We start from the raw sequence: 18,442 nt of genomic DNA, 5'->3' as shown, positions 1-18,442 counted from the left end.
GAGAAAAGCATCAGATTTGTGGCATAGACTTGCCTACTGCCGGATGACAGACATCCGTGCAGGAGAGAGTGGAGAATATAAATGCTTAATCTGTGAGAAGTTCAACTTTCACTTTATTAAGCATCAGACAACCCAAGTATGGTGCTGCTTTTTGAAAGTTCGTCTGTTTAGTGCTCCTGGAGCTCTTGGTTTTATATTAAATTACAAGAAATTTCTTTAGTAAGAGTTATTTCAGCTTATATATGCGAAGGTTATTAACTCAACGTGGAATGTACTATTTTCCTGAAATTCCAGATTCTTGAAATACCGAGATCTGTGTTCCTATCTGGCCTCACACGTGGCTAATATTATCAACCAGATAATGAACCACAGGGAAAATCCTTACCCTGGCTTTGCCTTTCAACCTGAGGTGGTGCTCATGACATCCAGCGGACACGCCGTGGAGGATGGTGTCTAGGAAATAACGTATTACCCTGTGTCACGCTGTTTGGAGACCTGTGATCTTGATGCGGCAGCAGCATCACAAGGTCTTGGCATTCGTGTTTGAATTTGGGGTTTGAGCACTGCACGTAAAATTAAATGCACATATTTAAAGTAGAGCTGGCTTTGGTCGCCTTCATGACAGGGCATAAACCTTTTAAACAGGTAGCACTATAACTGCCAGGATTAACATCATCTGATTTCTGATGCAATTACCTCGCTGATTGTAGGATCTGACTGAAGCTTTCCTTATAGTTTCTATATTCATAAGCTTCCCTGAATGGACCATCTGCTGCCAAGTAAGTCTGGTCTCCTGTAGCTCAGGTGAGCTCTCTCCTGCTTGTGGACTGTTTTTATGAAATGTATAGGTGCTTTATTATCTTGAGGGGGAGGGGAAAGGACAACTTTCTCCTGTATTTAGTTGAATTTTTTTTTAACATATTCAACAGTTCTTGGTGATAGAAGATAATCAGCATGGGAGGATTTGGAGTTTTTTCCCGCCAAAGACGCTTCATATAGGATACAGAATTTTATTTTGAAGTCATGCAGCTGAAGAACTCTCCGTTACATGCGCTAGAAAGCGCAGTTCAGCGTGCGCCTGTGGTTTTGGTTGTTCTGTGCACAAACTTGAACCTTATTTCAGAACAGGTAGAGGGGAAGAGAGGAGTGAAGGGAGAACAGTAATGACTTCAGAGCCTCCAACCTAGAAGGCTAGGTATTTTGAGATCAGATGCCTTGGGAGTTGTTTGTTACGCTGTCACTTTTTCATCTGTTTTGAGCTGGTGATTGGCTTTTACTTGATGAACGACATTCAACATCACCTGTCTCTCCTCATCAGCAATTGAAATACTGCCTAGTTTTGCTCCTGAATTTAATATTTTCCATGGAGGTCTTCAACTGCTTGCTAATGTAAGTGTATCCAGTAGAACTAACCACTTGAAGTGGATGCTATGAACTAATAGTAAGTGAAAAACAAATTATAAATAATCCTTTAAATCGAATTTCATACTTTACAGTCTCTCTTGGATGATGTATTTAGGTCATAGCTGCTTTATATAAGCTGTTACATCTTTCTTGCGCCTTATTTTAACTAAATTCTTCTTCTTTGTTAACTGGCAAGCTTGCGTTGTCATTTCTGGTGTCATAATGTCTCCAGTTCTCGTGGCGTTCCAAAGACTTCAGATTTTTATCATCTTGTGTGTGCATTAGTTTTGTTAGCCACTGTGGCCCCTGTAAATAGTCCAGTTTTCAATAAACTGCTCTTTATGAACTCTTGTTTTCATACCAGTAGAAGGGCAGGTCTTACTGGTGACTTTGAACACGTGGGACTTGCCCAAACGTTTCTCTTTGGGGAGCTGTAGGACTGTAGAGTGTGAGCAGGTCTGTGAAGGTGAAAGGTGTTTTAAATAACCTTTCTTTTTATAAACTCTTTGGTACCATGTAGGAAAGATAGAACTCTTTCTGAGGGTCTGTCTTCTGAACTGCGTAACTTTTTGTAAGTCAGGCGCTGCTTGAAACCACAGTCCAGCAGAGAGACCAGAAGTTCTCCTTGCCTAAATGTTGCATGGTGTGTCGATTAACCCATCTCGCTGAAAGGTAACAACCATAATTCTTGGGGTTTTTTCTGGTTTTGTTAATGACCGGAAATACTTTAGCCAATACAAAAGGGTTTTTTAGGGTTTTTTTAACTTGCAAATGTCAATGACATGCTGCTTTTTTCCTTCTCCCCCCCCCCCCCCCCCCCAATTTGTACATTAATGTGAATACCTCAAAATCAGCACAGCTGCTTAGGTAAGTGTCTCAGGTTTTGAAAATATAGCTGCTAGGATGTGCCAAGAGTATTCAAGGTGATAATCTATGAAAACAAGAGAATACATTAATACATTCAGTTTTCAAGAATTACCTTGCCTGCCTTTTTCACTGTCCTGCCCTTAGGTTAGGGAAAATGTGTTTCTGGGCTAGGGCTTGTTTTTTAGTGAGTGGGTAAACATCACGATCCTTTCATCTCTGGGTACCTGAACTCTTTACATCAGTCTTCAGCCACAAGTCAAATGAGTCTGGTGACCTCATGCCAGGTTCTAGCAGACATCTGTCCACATCCCAAGCCCATCCAGGCTGGCAGAGTCCCGGAGGCTGGCAGCCCGGGCTCGGGCAGTGTCCAGAGCTGGAACAGCAAGGGTTGCAGGTGCGTTGGCAGAATCGCATTGCCGAAGCTTGTGCGCTGCCTGCGTGCGTAGTGCTTGGCTCTAGTGCTTGCTACCAGCTTGGAGTCTTACTTTTTAACTCCAGTCAGGTGAAAACTTGAAAGGAAAAACCAACTGCACTTGTCTTTGCCATCATGTGTAATTTTTACAGAAGGTGTAGATATTTGAAGGACCGGGCAGTGTGCATGGCTGGCTTTTTTTGCTGCTGGATTTGCCGCAAGCTATTTAGACTGTTATTTTTGCAGTCGTCTGTGTGGGTCTTTAAGCATCGCTTCAGGCTGCTTGGTGCAGCATGCGAAATAAGAGTTCCCATTTGCCAGCATAAAGTCACCTTTAGGATGGCATGAAAGTCAATTTTCCACATGCTCAGAGAAATGGTTGTGTTACCAGCTTTACACAATGACTTATATCTGGCAAGAACTTGCAAAATAGTCTCTCTGGCTGATTGTCAAAAATTACATCATATTGGAGTAAACTGCTTTTAAATCAAACATCCATTATTCATGTATATTAACTGCTTTTTTTATTTATTTTTTTTTACTGGCTGTTTCGTGTATGATTTACTCTTTTTCTTTCTCTCTGACTGTCTGTCTGTCTCCCTCAGCTGCTCCTTTTAAATCTTAGCTCATCTTTAAATTTATGGAGCCAGAACACTTATCTCTGTGTACGAGTATCAATATGCTGACCTTGCATTTGTTAATAGTCAAATTTTTGTTGTTGTTGTTGTAGCAGTGTTATGTGCCATATTTACAGTAGGCAATTCAATACATTTGCACCGGCAACTGTGCCCCTGAGGCTTGTAAACTTTGAAAATATTCTTTTTTCCACATCCCTTTAGAAATAAAATTCGAACTTGCAGCAGTGTGTACCATATGCTGTACTTAATTTGATGACTTCTGCCGCAAATGCATGTGAAACAGCCTTACTGCTTTTGTAGATACACTTTGAATTGAGTGGGTTTGACCTGAGCAAAAAACAGATCCTTTTTGTTTATGATGGACTGGAAATTTCACAAGCCTTTCTTTTGTTGGCAGTATTTGTGTGTATTCAAGCAATGCTGGGTTTTTTTAAGTTGGGAGAGGGATGGGCAGAAGGAAAGGGGGAAGAAACATAATCTGGAAATACATGCAAATTCTGTTTCCAGTCTTGCTGCTTGTTCCTCTGCCTCTTTGAGCAACTCAGTTGGGTTTTTTGTAATTTTGATCCTCTGTCTCTTAAAGTGACAGTTAGAAACCTCAATCCTAGACAGCTCTTTCTGAGAAAGTGGTTCTTCAATGTGTCCTGTGTGTTATTCGGTAAGGAAAAGGATGTAGGTTTTGAGTGTGGTTGTACAGTATACTTTTGGCTAGTATTTATGATACTCTGTTCAATACTTCATCTAAATAAGGATGAAATATACTGTATATACAGAGCGCTTTGCCCAGATCTGAGAGACTCATTTTTTTTAGTAGCCGTAGGATGCGGTAACTTTTGACAAGAAGCAGAAATGTGATTGCAGAGGGAAGCTAGCAATTTCACAAAGCAGTTGTCTGCTGGCTTTCAGCCAGGACAGTGGGTTGAACACCCCTGCTCTTGTTGAAAGTACCACAGGCTCTTTGATAACAAGTGCTTGGGGATTTGTTGTTTTAATGTTCCATCCAAAAAAGACATCTCCAACAACACAGGATCCCAAAACACCTGCTGGGGTATTGGACGTGCATGGAAGAGTTCCATCAACAGCAGTTCCTTCAATGCCTTGGTTTTTCTTGGAAGTATCTCAGCCAGAGTACATCGACCATGCTTGACCTCACTTAGCTGCAAGATGTAACAAAGCTCACAGCTTAGCTGTTCTGGCTACAGAGACTTTTAATTCTGTTATGAATTAATTTAGTCGTCTTTCTTGAGTTCTTGGACAGCATTTAAAGAGTTCCCCGTACCCGCTGCTCTGCAGTTCCGTGAAATACAGTAACTTTTCCTTTCTTCCTCTGCCTCATCGCGTGAATTTGCCAGCATCTCAGCACATCTATCTGAGCACAGTGACCATGGGTTGAGACTTGCCCAACTCACACAGTAAAGAGGGAAATTAGTCTAATGCACTGCCTTAACAAAAGGGAGAGTATGAGCATGAATAATTAATACCACTAGTCTGTGGCAATCGGATAAAATGAAGTCCCATTTGCTCAGCCTTATTAAAAGAGAGAGAGAGAGAGGGAGAGATGGTAAAGGTCGTTAAGGGACTTGTAACACGGGAAGAATCGCCTCTGAGATGGATAATGTGTTTTCTAATCTCTGTGGTCTTTAACTAAACATAATGGTAAAGGTACTCTGGCTATTTCTGGCTTGCTGAATTATTAAGCATTCTGGGAGATTGCTTGGCTCCTCTCCAATAACTTCGTCTTTTCATTTGAACAATGTTAATAGGTAACACTTTTTATTTTGTGTGTTGGATCCCGATACATCTGCACAGAGTATTTAATGCTTTTCCCTCCCTTGTGTCGCCAAAGTCCCACTGGGGGAAGGGGTGCTCATTAGTGTGTTATCCCAGGGTACTTCATTTCACACCCAAATGCTCTTGCTTCACTTACCTTCAGTTGGGTACCTATTAGGTCACTGGTCTTGGGTGTCCATTATAGGATTATAAATATCTTTAAAAGGGTAATCCCTTTGCAGTGTGCATTATAGGATTATAAACCTCCTAAAGATCTTATGCTTTATCTGCCCTTTAACATACAGACCCTTATTTCAAGTCCCTATTGACCAGGTATTTTCATTCTTTCTCCTTGGCCTTTGTAAAGAAAATCCTTCTTGCTTTGGGATATTATAGGAGAGCTCATCAGAAGTGTTCTGGCAACTTCAAAATTGTCACAATGCTTTTAAAAAACCTGTCTTTACAAAATTATTATTCAGTCTTTAAAAAGCATTCTGAGTTCTTTTTGTTTCTTTACCTATCAGTTTGTCAGGATAAGATTTTGAAATTAATTTGCAGACTATAAAGTTGTTCAGGACAGGAGCTGAATTTAAAGGTAGGCAAAATCTGAATACCAAGAAATACAAAGAGAATCTTTCTTCCAGTGATGGGCCTAACTGGCTAGAAATACACATGTGCATTATAAATTAAAAAAAAAAAAAAACCAAACAACCTAGCAATCTTTAAAAGAATGGAGACTAATCTGAGAAGAGAAGGAACTGGAGCGGGTAGGAGAAGATAGTAAGACAAAAGCTTTTCTCCCAGTTTTGTTGTTCTGAATTTTTTATTTATTTATTTATTTTACAGCTTCTCTTTCTTAGACGCAGACACTTTAAACTAGTGACCATCTACAAGTTATGTGAAGAGAGAAAAATGTTTTTTCAGCTGGTGCTGCCTACATATGAGGATTGCCCCCGGCCTAAAACTGAGACTAAGAGCAGGAGAGTATGTAGTATTTGCTCCGCTGTAAAGCAGGGGAATGTTTAAATGCTATGTGGGCTCAGTTTTTCATTACAGCCTTTCATAGCCATAGTTGAATGTTCAAGTATGTATCATATGTTTATAGGGTAGATGGGAGCTATGGTCATTTAGATAAATTAATAGTTTATGGATGTTCACTTTAAGTATTAGCCCCAGGGGACTTTTGAAAAAGCAGCATTTGGCCCTCTCCTCTCCAGAGTTTTAACATACAGCTGGGAAGGGCTGGTTCAGAGGCTCAACTGGGAGCTGGAATATGTTGCTGTTGACCCAATCAGTTATTGTTCTGAAGTTGAATTCAGCAGTTTATTGACTTTGTCTTTTGTTCAAAACTTTCCAAGGAGAAACTTGGTTGCCAGGCACAGATATTAATTTCCTTTGCCTTGAAGACTGTGCAAAATACCTTTGCCAGAATGTCGTTATCTCCGGGTTTGGTTAGTGAGCTGTTGGAAGCTGTGCTGCAAACGAGAACAGGCTGTAAATTGGTCTTTACCTTGAAGACTAACATTTTAATACGGTTTGTAGCAACTTTTTTTGTAGATATGGAAGTTTAAATTCGTTTTTTGGCAACTTTTATGTCTGAGGTCTCCATGCAAAGGTAGAGTCTTCCTTGCTTTGCAGAGCTTGGGTAAAATTGCTTTGGTTTGGGGGGTCTAAAGGATGAAGAATTACATGCTTAAGATGGGTATTTGAGGCAGATAGCTTCACAAAGACAAATCTGGGAAAGGGAACTAGCTGGGAGAATATAAATAGTGTAAGCAATTGAGGAAGTTGGGTATGAATGTGCTGATTCTAATAGGGAGCTGGTAATACGTAGAAATAAAACTGTGCCTGCTCTTCATTTGGGAGAAATAGCAGGTGGAGGAAACCTGCAAATTCTCTGCCTTTCTTTGCAGTATTCCTAGAGACTTTGAAAGCTTCACTTTTGTTGCCTAGAGGCATCCATCACAAAATGATCCCCTCCTGCTCTCTTAATTCGACCTTTCAGATGCTTCCTAAAATTGCACAGATAGAAAGTAAAAGGCCAGGCAGGCAGCATCACTGTCGCTGTTCTGGCAAATGCTGAAATAATATGTACAGACAGTGCACTATTTATTAAGCTGTATGTGGGTATAATCAGAAAAGTAGAAGTTAAGAATATTGATGTGATGTTGACATAGCCGTGCTGATGTTGCCATGGAAGCCATGCTTTTTTCCTGACATTTTAACTACCGTTACTGTTCATGGTGGTAGGTTTCTTTTAAATTAAAGGAGCATCACCATGAAACATAATAATGTTTATGAAGTTCTGTAAGACCAGGTACTGTTGCTGAGCTCCACTGGGCTTTGACCAGTACGTTTTTCTGTTTCTAAATATACTTGTTCTCCTAAATGGAAAGGCCCATACAGATAAATCTCATCTGGCCCCACAGGGAGGACGGTGAACGTGGTTAAACTGATGGCTGCATGAAGGGTGAACAAGCAGGAGACGCTCGGACCTCTCCTCCAGTCTCTGGTTGAATCATCTTGGATGTTGCTTGAAATCAGCGTTGGTCTTGTTCCTTTCCCATCTGAACTGCTGCTTCAGATGTTATTATTTCTTTTAAACTGTTTCTGCTGCACGATCTGTACAAAAGCTATTGATCGGCAGGGCCAGTCGGGGTTCACTTTGGGTTTTGCTCTATTTGATTGAATCTTTTTGCACAGTCCATCTGTCTAAACCTTCTAAATATTGATTCTGTTTACTTGCACTGTTGTTTCAAATACTAAAATTGCTAGTGAAACTATTTGGTTTTCCCTGTAAGCCTTAAAAATTTGATCTGGAGCAAATCGGTATGGCTGGCTTTGCCAGCCATACCTGTCTTGATGCTGGTTGGCAAAAGCCTTGTATCCCTGCTGCTGGATGGATTCCGTTGTGAAACTTGATTTCCTTATTTCTGAGGATGTTGTTGCCCTTTTTAATAGGGGTAGATTGGTATTTTTGTTGTGTTAGCATATTGAGAAAAGTGTCCTGCAAACCGTCTCTGATGGTAATAACTGCTCTGCCTTATGCTGCAGCAAAATGTAGTTGTTGTGCTCAGGCTACATTTAGCCAGTGTTTTTTCTCTTTCTGCCAGATTCTTCTTTACAATCTGGAAACAAGTCAGTGTCTGAAGAAGATGGGCAACTCAATAGGTGACTTTACGTGTGTCAACCTCCAGAACAGTCCTCCAAACATGCTTGTTACGGGCAATAAAGACAGAAGGTAGGTACTGCCACGAGCTGTAGCCCATCTCAAATTAGCTTCCTTCCTGTCCTGCTGTCCTACATCTGGACCTGTTAGAATTTGTTTCTTCTCTAATGTTTTAAATGCAGCCTGCGTGAACTTCAGGAACAAAATATTAGGTAATAGTTGGATGTGGCTGCCAGTTTGCTTTGTTTCAGAAAGCTCCATGGGAAGACTTTCTTTTTAAGCCATTTGGTGGACGCAGTTGGTGTACAGCCCAGCGAGACCACTTGGAATATCTTCCCCTTCCCCACCACCACCCGCAAAATTAGTTTGGCATTTAAAAGCTCACTTTCTGATATTAAAAAAATAACCTAAGGGATGAATCATGTAGGATGAGATGGGTCCGTCTGCCAAATGATGTCAAGAGTGTATTTCGGAACACTGTGATGTCCCTCAGGTGACAAAAAAAAGAGACTTTCATATGAACAGATTCCAGCTTCTATTTAGCTGATTAGCAGCTTTCTCTTTAACTCCTTGGCTTGGGGAGTAGGATTTTCCCAGAGCAATATCTGGTGCCAGGAATGGACGCACTGGGAACAGTCAGTGCGAAAGGATTAAAGTGCTTAAAAAGACCCTTTGAGTCCAATTTTTAGATTTTCTTTTTTTGGCTAGTTATTTGTGGGGTCCGATCCAGTGCACCAAAGGAGATGTGGGGTGGCGAGGAGCCAGTCTCTAATGGCTCCCTCTTCCTTCCCTCCTCCTTTCCGCGCTGGGCATCAGGCTGCAGGTGGTGGTCTGGTGTGGTGGTGGGTATCAGATTGTAAGGCGGATACTTCCCTTTGCCAAATCCCAGACCTCTGTCCCACCAGTGCAGCAGCTTGCAAAAATGATTATTTTGTCAAACAGCTTTTTTTTTTCTTTTTCAGTGAATAGGCAGTGCAAGCAAACCTCACACTTTCTCAGCAAAGAGGATAAAGGAAATATCTGAAGTTTGACACGTGTAATTGAATCCTTGAGAGTTTCTTTTCCTCTAAAAGCAGATAATTGATTTTCCAGAGCACCCCAGTAAAACTACCTCCAATTTTGATCTCTTGCACAATGATGTGAGAGCAGATAACGTTGGTATCCCTTAAGTGAGATTGAAACTTACTCGCTTTATACTAAAGTAAATGTCTGCACCCAGGCACCCTGCATTCAGAAAACTTTTCAGTTTTTCAGCTCAAGCATTGACTGATTTCAAGAGGCTGGCCATCACTAAAATAGTGAGAAGTTAGGAATCAATAGTTCAGCAAATAAGTTTGGCATCCAGGAGGCAAGACCATGTGTATGGTCTTGAAGGGCATTAAGAGGTGCTGGGCATCCACAGGTGGAATGTGCCATGAACTTCCATAGGCCTATTTCGGAGCAAGTGATTAAATAGGGATCTTGCCATGGGAGTTCCAGTGGGAAAACTTACTGCTTGAATTAAATATAATAATTTCACAGTTTTACTAGTATATGCTATTTTAATCAAAGCCATGATTTTGAAAAGTAACACTTGTGAAATGTTTCTGGTAGGACTTAGAAAATCTGTCTTTCCATCAAAAAAATACTCCTGAGGTGTTGCTGATTGATTTGATTGCTTAGCTGTGCTCCACACGGGCAAGGGAGCTGATAACAGGGAGCATGTGCTGATGCACTGCACAACAGCACCCTTTTTCTTGGTGGAACCTAAGGCAGTGAATAGGATTGGGAAAGCAAAGATAGCAAGCCCAGTGGATACCATCACTGGAGGGTGTGGATCAAAACATGTATTGCACGCTCTCCTAAAGGCAAGTGAGTTTACTTTTAAGGTAGTCTAACAGGAGAGTCAAAGCCTGCTCACGAGAACACCTTCCTTACAGCTCCCTTGAACTCAGGTGAATCTGATGCGCTCCCACTGAGCCCAGCTGTTGAGGCAGGAGATGGCAGCCCATGCCAGGTCTACATTAGAGCATCACATTAGGTTTGCAAAATGCTTTTCCATTATTTCCCCCCCCACCACCAAGCACATCTAAACAACTCAAATATGCCTCTGATTCCTCCAAAGGTGTGCCAGAATAGACACCTGCCTGAAACCTGGGCCTTTGTTAGTGAAATAACCAGGACACAATCAGATCTTCGTTTCCAACTGTGCTTACCAAACAGAAGAAGCTTTGATTGCCATGCAGAACATATGCAGTAAGACAGGGAAAGCACTGGATGTGAACACTTCCAAAATACCCCATCCTTACCCAAAGCACGGCTCTAATATGTAGCCAAAGCTTCTCTCTGCTGGAGTTGGAGAAAGCAAGAAGTCCTTTTCACCACCAGCAACTGTTGTGATGGGGTTTTCCTAAGGGTGACTGCAGAGCTACACAAAGCGTGCTTCTAGCTCTGTTCCAGCATGTTTTTCTACATGTCAGAAAGATGTTGCTCTGTTGGGGTTTTGGACTGTCCTGTTGCCTTTTATTTCGGTTGTTATTTGTAAAATCATATGATGCAATCTCCATTTGAGAAAGGAAAAGGAAAGACTTGCAATACCATTAGGATCATAGCAGGGGTAGGGAATAAAGTACAGTTAATGTGTTGGAACGAGTGTGTTTTGGCTTTTTCTGGAATTAATGTGTACCTGATGGTTTCATTCTTGATAGTCATCAGCTGGGAGGAACTTTCTCTGGCTTCTTTTCAAATCTGAGATCAGTATTTTCGCTTCACTTCTGTTTTCACTCATTGCATATTTTTTTGAAGTCGCTTTTGTGCTTTGCTTTATCTCTTAATCTTGGTCTATAAGGATCAAAAAACCATACTCTGTTGTGATAATGTGCTGGGTTCAAAACTTAACACCATTAGCTTTAACTGGCTTTGTGGACTTGTTGCAGTGGTTGAAATCCTACGCTCTTTTTCTACGGTTCCTCTAGCCGAGTCTTCGATATGTTTCTTTTCAAAATGCCTTGTCTGAGTGATCAATAATTTCTGAAAACCAGATGTACCTAAAAGCTGCCCACAGTCAGCAGTTACGTTTTTACAATCGGAAGACATCCTGATTGCTGGTGGACAGCTTTGCTGCAATATTGGTGATCAACTCTAAGCATATAAACCTATAATTCCCTTGACTTGTCTTTTGAATTGCCACACATTGAGTCTGTTCCGAAATATTTGTAATAATAATCCTTTCCTTGACCCTCATAGTAATACTACCCCTTGGCCACAGCAGACGTGGGTCAGGTACCAAGGGGTTTTAGCAGTATGCCCAAAACATGGTATTTTATGCCTCATGGCACTGGTAACATCTTGAGAGGCACAGATAGGGGAGCTTTCTCCAAATTTCACTTAAATTTTGTATCACCAAGCACTTGTAAAGAGACAGAAGGGTCCTCTATGGTGGAAGAAGTCTGCCTTAAAATATCTTTGGTAATAGAATTCAAGAGTAAAAATGCAGTGGTGAAAAGTGTCAGCTGTATTGGATTTCTGACCCTGTAGTGGCCATGGGACTACTGTCTTTGTAGATGTATTTTCATAACCCCAAAAGCAGTTGTGTTCTTGGAACCCACAGACTGCAGATCCACAGCTGGTTTGATCTCTGTTCCTTATTTGCTTTCGTTTAGGGTCAGGGTATTTGATCTCCGCAAAGGTGAATCTTTGTGCTCCCTCTATGCCCACCAGTTAGGAGTGTCAGCGGTCCAGATGGATGACTGGAAGATCGTCAGTGGGGGAGAAGAGGGCTTGGTCTGTGTGTGGGACCAACGGATGGGCACGAAGCTCTGGGAAATGCACGCAAGGTGATTTTTTTGTCTGCTTGGGTTCCTGTTGCAAGGGCGTTTATCAGATCCGCCTGACGGGAAGAATGTGGGCATGGGATGATCCAGGACCAAAATGATAACATACCCATCTCTAAAGCTTCTGAGAGTTCTGTTTTCATGTGATTTAGGAACAGATTGCCTCCCCACCTGGAGTCTTGTGCTGGTTTGGGGTTTTTTTTGCGTGTGCCCTTTAGCTGTTCTAGGCTTTTTACTCATTAGTTAAAAAGAGTGCTTCGGTAGATGTAAGGGAGCATGGAAATGTTTTGCCTGGATTTTCTATGAAGTTCAGTAAGTGTCTTCTCCCTGCCCCATCCCCAACCAGTACTGACATTATTAAATCTTGGATTTAAAATCCTGGACTCCTGACTTGTTTTCAGAATGATGGGTTCTGACACTCTGTCTGCTATATCCTTACACAATACGTGTGCTTCTGTTCACCTCATTCACACATTCCTTTGGCTGTAAAGATGAAAGCCAAGCTGGTATTTAAACTCATGTGAATGTTAAAATACCAGTTTCTATTGAAAGCACAAGAAGTACAGTACTGAAAGTACAAGCAGAGGTCAAGTATCTTGGAGTTGACGGAAGGCTGTTAGTTGCTACAGCCAAATTACGATCCCCTGATCAAGGCACAATTCCCAGGGAGTTAGCTTTGTCTGAATGAAGACCTCAAGGATTTAGCCCCTTGTAAGTCTGAGTGATACCCTTAATAAAATGAACAGATAAATCCTGATTTTTTAATATATTTTTTTAATACATCTTCCCCAAAGAGGAGCTAGATGAGGTATTTACAGTCAGAGAAGTTAAAGTTGGAGTTGTCATTGATTAATAGCAGGTATCTCCTTCTCTTTTGACCCTGTGAATTACAAAGCCCATCGTGATGTGGCTGATGCATTAAGGACAATATTGCATTGATTGTCTCCTGGAGCGGCACTAATGAGCGTGTCAAGAAGGAGAGCAGGCAGTGCAGATCTGAGCTTTGGGGGTATGCTAAAAGTGAAACCATTAGATTAAACATTTTAAAGACTGTTTGATCTATATAGGAATCAGAAGGGCTCACTTCAATCAGAAAGGCCTTTGTAGATAAGAAGGTGTGTGTGGTGTTATCCGTGCCTGCAGCCCAGCGTCATGAATGGAAAGCAAGGGCAGAAGCTAAGGGAGATGACAGGAGACACATTAAGATGGCTCATCTCCACAACCTTAATCTGAGAAGATAAGTTACTCCTACCTGAGCAGTAAATGCTGTTACAGTGGTTCAGGGTTAGTTTATTCGCCAGCGGGAGGAAGACGAATGAAGACCAGACCTCTTAGCTTGTGCCATATAGTGGATTTCTAAATCAGCCATAGCTCAGTGTTCAGGGGTGTGGGGGATTCCCATTTGGGGAAGCATCCTGCTTTTCCTAGGAGTGTGCCGCTGCAGTCCTTAAAGCAGCAAAGCCAGCAGGCAGCCCGGCTCACTTGCAGCTTGTGTGCTGCCGAGCATCTGTACCGTTTTCTGGGTTCCACGTGTGTTCTGGTAGCAGCCCACTAGATGGGGATAAAAGCTGCGCTCAGCTGCTCCAGACAGGGGGGGAAGAGCCAAAGGTGCAGGCTCCCCATCTCTGGCCACAGAGAGGGCGCTGATTTAAATGAATTATTATTTAATCTAGTGAGATTCCTTTACTGCAGTTGGATTTTAGAAGCCCAGTGCAGGTGACATCTCACCCAGTGCTGTGGGGTTTATTTTTCAGACATCCAGTCCGCCACGTATGGTTTAATTCTCATAGTCTCATCACTGCAAACATCCCTGATGAGAAAACTCCCCGAGGCGCCAGCATCACGGACGACGACCTTACTGTGCACCGCAAGTGAGTAAGCCAGCTCTGAAGGGTAGGATTTTGGCACTGTGAAAATCTGCTATATTGTATATTTTTAAATGGGACACTGGGCACCTGAGCAATGATCCTAAGCAGTAATAGAGAATAGCATCTAAAAAATAAAACTAAAAAAAAAAAAAAAAAAAGGCTTTCAAAACCATTGATGAATTGGCTCTTTATTTACTTCTGAGCACAAAAAATATGCTTTTGTTTTTCAGCAGGGGAATATAAAGGCCACTGCAGCCAGACAGGGAATGCAGCTCTTCCCTTGCTCTAAATATTAGTAATGATGTCTCCTCCTAAAGGAAAACTACTGGTATTTAAACTCCAGGTTTTGGTATTTGCATCTCGGGTGGCTGTTAGCATGTCTCATTGAACTATCAAACCACAGTGTATTTATCTTCCCCCTTCCTGAACAGATCAGAAATGTTTCAGCAGATGACAGTCATGTCTCTGCAGGACTGAAGTGAATGATTCACCATTCGTTCCCAGGGCTTGCTGGGGTCCCTGGAAGGAGGCAGGAGGGTGTTTTGTCTGTTAAAATTGCACAGACAGCCCTGGTGCAGAAGGGATGGGGGGTTGTATTCAGCTTCTGAAGCACCGAATTTTGATCCTTTAGGCAATCTCTAACTTCGTTCGTTTTTCCCCATTTAAATGTATAATTAAGGTAAAATGGTGCATCCTGGTTGTGTTTTGTACAGGCATCGAGGAATCATTTATGCCTATGAGTTCTCAGTGGACCAGCTGGCTGTAGAAAGCATCCTTCCTATCTGCCGCTCTTCCTACGACGAACTGAGTGGTTACAACTACAACATTGGCCTTGCAGTTCCCTACGATAACATTTAGGTAACTCGCTTTCCTTGGCTTCTGTGGTCCAGCCCTCTGCCAGGTACATGGCCAAAGGCAAAAAGGAGATCCACGTGGAACAAGTGTCAAAAAGATGGCTGCAGGCACGTCAAATGGACAGAGCATTTGCCGAAAACTTGGAGATATAAAGCAGAACAGAGAGTACAGCTGCCCTTGAGCGTGTCGCTAAAATATGTTGCTGCGCGGATGTTCAAAGGTCCACTGTGGTGGAACGGAGAGTCTGAAGAGTGAAAGGGAACGCCAGTGTAAACAAAAATGTTCCTTCTTGCTGCTTGTGGGAACAACGCTGCTGATCCCAGCTTGACAGAGGACGCGGTCAGGAAGCGAGAGCCCCAAGTGGCAACCGCTGAAGTGGTGGGAGGCTGGGAGCACACTGAGGAGTTCATGTGTATCCTGAGGGGGGCGGGGGGTGGGAAACAACTCACCAAGAATTTGGAAAAAGCATCTTGCTGAGCCTTGTTTGAAATTTTTTTTCCTTGTAATGAGCTGCTCATTCTGCTTTTCCTTGGAGTGCATCAGAATGTGTCTAGGAACAAAACCATGCACAAAAAGTTGTGGTGGTTGGGAGAGGGGGACTGTGATGGAGAGAGAGAGAGGGAGAGGGGATGGTTGGCCTTGGCTGGATGCTTGGAATCTCAGCAGGCCACATGCATCAAAATTATTTTAAAATAAATTATTTTTTTAAGTCTCTAAAATTCTGGATTAAATGTTTTCTAATTGTATATGTTCATATGTGGGGTTTTTGTTCATAAGTCTCTTAGGGTGAACTAACCCCTGTGCGCTGGAACAAAAGGCTGTCATGTCTTGGGTTAGCTGTTGGGTATGTTCTTTGCTGGATCCTTCCCCTCCACAGACCTGGAGGATTTCCCTGAGATGGATGGCACTTGAGTTTCCAGCACTGCCCTCGCTTCCGAGCTGGGAATCGATCATGTTGGTGTAGTGAAACAGAAAGGATGACCTGGCCGCAGTCCTTCTGCACAGGTAATTAGTACTAATGCTGTGACGAAGGGTAAGATGTGGTACCTCAGGTGTAAATGAGGAGTAAGGCTTTGTCTTAAACCCAGGTTGCGCTGACATAGGTACAACAGTTTGGTGAACGAGCTCAAGTCCTGCATGGGTATGTTTTACTATTCTACGGTTGTGATTTGCCCTTATAAACTTACAAAGCTATGTAAACTAAGTTTAAATGGAGGTTAAGTTTTAACTTAACACCTTTCTGTTAGCGTAATGGAATCAATTTAAAAGTACAGTGCTGGGGAGGGGTGCAGAAAGTGTGCCCAAACCGGGGGGGGGGGAGGGGGAGAGGGATGGGCTGGACTGTCACTTCAACCCTTAAGCAGTCACCGAGGCAGCCCCTGGAGAGCTTTGTGCTGCCCACCTCCTGCCTGGAGAGATGGATTTCACAGCTCTTTGTTGTCTTTGGCTTGGGGGTGGTCTTCCATCACCCCTAGGCCAACTTCCACATGTGTTTTGATTTTTAACAGCTTTTTCCTTGTGATGGACTGGTACAAGAAGTGCAAGGGGCAAAGTCATTCTGTCTGACCAATAAAATTTTATCTTTCATAAAGCTTTGATCTTTCATGAAGTTGGGGCTTTTTTTTTTGTTTGTTTTGGGGGTTTTTTTCCTTCTTCTGCCCTTCTGGGAAGCCAGGTCCCTCCCTTCATTCCTGGAAGAGCAAGAAGTGTCACACATACAGTTTGGATAAAAGCTCGGCTCAAACCTGTCAAATAAATAATCGTTTCTGTAGCGCAAATGATTTTGTGGGTTGATCCAGGCCTGTGACTTCTGCTGTGGCTGAGCAGAAGGGAGCTTCCGCAGTCATTGTTCTCTTCCCCTCTGTGCCATGACCTGCTGCCCCGGCTCACTTAACGCACCCTTGGCTAGTTCCTACTCAGTCTCTCCTTATCTTGCCTCGTTATCTCAGGGCAGCTTTGTTCTTTCTTCATCTCCCTGCTGCAAGCAGCAGATAAGTTTGTCTTGTGCTCGCCTGTGTTGAGCCCTTCTCCTGCGGTCCACCTCTGCACTCTGCCTCTCCTGCACTGCCTGTGGCGCGGCTGCTTCCGTATTGCTCCTTGACCATGGCACTCACAGAGCTGCTAGAAAACAAATGCTTTGTGGCACCTGCATTTGACTTAATAGGTTCACTGGGGACCAAACATCAACCCATCCAGATACTGGAAGGCTGGCATCACCTTGGAAAAAGAAATTCTCTGTCCCCACAGTCACCGTTTTGTTGGCTCACAGTCTGCAGGCAGCTCCTTTGGGTGGATTGGAGGGTGGTCCTTTTGGTTTGTTTTTCCAATCACTGGAATTCATTTAGGAAGGTTGCACAACAGCAGAAGAGTGTGTATGTGTTTAACTAGCATTCATAATGCAAATGAGGGCACTTAGGCTGTTGGAGAGTATCCATGTTGGGAGTTTAATTTTTGTTCTGAAAAGGGATGTTGTCCTACTTCACTGGTAAGTCATTAATGCTGTGCTGAAGTGGGTGCTGGAGCACAGCAAGTGCAGTCGTGGCTGTTTACGTCTTTGCCAGGGCTAGGTGACATTTAAATGGAGCCTCTTCCCTGATAACTTCAAGAATGGAGTCACCATCCAAGCTTCACCAGAGAGAGATGCCACCTTTGGATTTCCCAGCTGGGAGCTTCCTAGGACTTAGTGCTACCAGTTTGTGATAGGCAGGGGCAAAGGTGGACTCTTGGCAGACCCCCGTGGCATCCCAGAGGCAAAGGGTATTGCTCAAGGAGGGGACATCTTTTCTGAGGTGGGTGGTGCCCAGTGGTGGGGTCCGGGTTGAGGAGCTGCAGTCAGGACATGTTGGACCGGTGGTGTGGGTCGAGCAGGCAGAGCCCAACAGAAGGTCTGAAGGTGAGGGCTCACGCTGTGTGAGAGCGTGGTGCAGCGTGCCAGGCTGGTGCCCATCGGGTGGGCTGGGTAGCTGCAGATTGCTGAAGGATCCGAAAGCGTCTGGGGAGGAGGTAGTTTGGGGTGAAGAACCTCGAGAATGACCCCTGGTTTCTGTTGCGGACAGTGTTCTCTAGCAAAAGAAAGAGGATTGTCTCTTCACATTGTCTTCGTGTGAAGGATCCCTGGGCGTAAGTTCCATCCCTGCTCTTCTCCAGAGAGAAGACATGATCAAAGGAGGAGGCTGTCTCTGTATCGCCGCCTCCAGCTGCTGCTAGGCTCCGGAGCTCTGCCTTCAGGGACAATGACGGGTGCTGCACAGCAAAACGGGCCTGATGCAAAGGACGTGGTAGGACACACTTGGCTGTAGTACCGTACTGGAAAAAACCCAGCTGTCCCTCCTTGCATCTGGGGTCCAAGCCACTGGTGAAGACTCCAAGAAGGTGCTCTGTTTCATGTCCCTGGCCACCTTGGCAGTGGGAGAAGGGCCATTCCAGCGTTTTGTGCGCTGCCATCCCTCTCCATGCTGTGGGGCAGTGGGAGGAGGAACAGTGGGTGCTCTGTGCAGCGAGGGGCTGAGGGGTCTCCAGCTGCTCTCTCCTTCCTGCAGCTCAGCTCCGCAGAGCAGCACTCCCCGCTCCTGCCCGGGGGCCTTTCCTGCTCTCGGGTCCCTATCCAGAGACGTAGGTGCCTCTGCCATTCCCCATCCCGGTTGCAT

At 43.5% G+C, this 18,442-nt stretch overlaps 1 protein-coding gene across 2 annotated transcripts in view; it reads left to right on the top strand.

Annotated features, from left to right (window-relative positions):
- The window catches only part of FBXW8 (F-box and WD repeat domain containing 8), a 52,588-nt gene extending 36,187 nt beyond the window's left edge, over positions 1 to 16,401 (top strand). For both annotated transcript variants that reach the window (XM_037386563.1, XM_037386471.1), the window contains 4 exons: positions 8,205 to 8,332; positions 11,902 to 12,075; positions 13,827 to 13,943; positions 14,654 to 16,401. In XM_037386563.1, the coding sequence (XP_037242460.1) occupies positions 8,205 to 8,332; positions 11,902 to 12,075; positions 13,827 to 13,943; positions 14,654 to 14,798 (564 nt within the window). In that variant the 3' untranslated portion in view covers positions 14,799 to 16,401. The remainder of the gene's footprint in view (positions 1 to 8,204; positions 8,333 to 11,901; positions 12,076 to 13,826; positions 13,944 to 14,653) is intronic.
- Positions 16,402 to 18,442: the final 2,041 nt, after the last annotated feature.

Source organism: Falco rusticolus, chromosome 1, assembly GCF_015220075.1.
Source record: "Falco rusticolus isolate bFalRus1 chromosome 1, bFalRus1.pri, whole genome shotgun sequence".
In the NCBI taxonomy this organism is placed as follows: Eukaryota; Metazoa; Chordata; class Aves; order Falconiformes; family Falconidae; genus Falco; species Falco rusticolus.
This window is presented reverse-complemented; position numbering and strand designations above follow the sequence as displayed.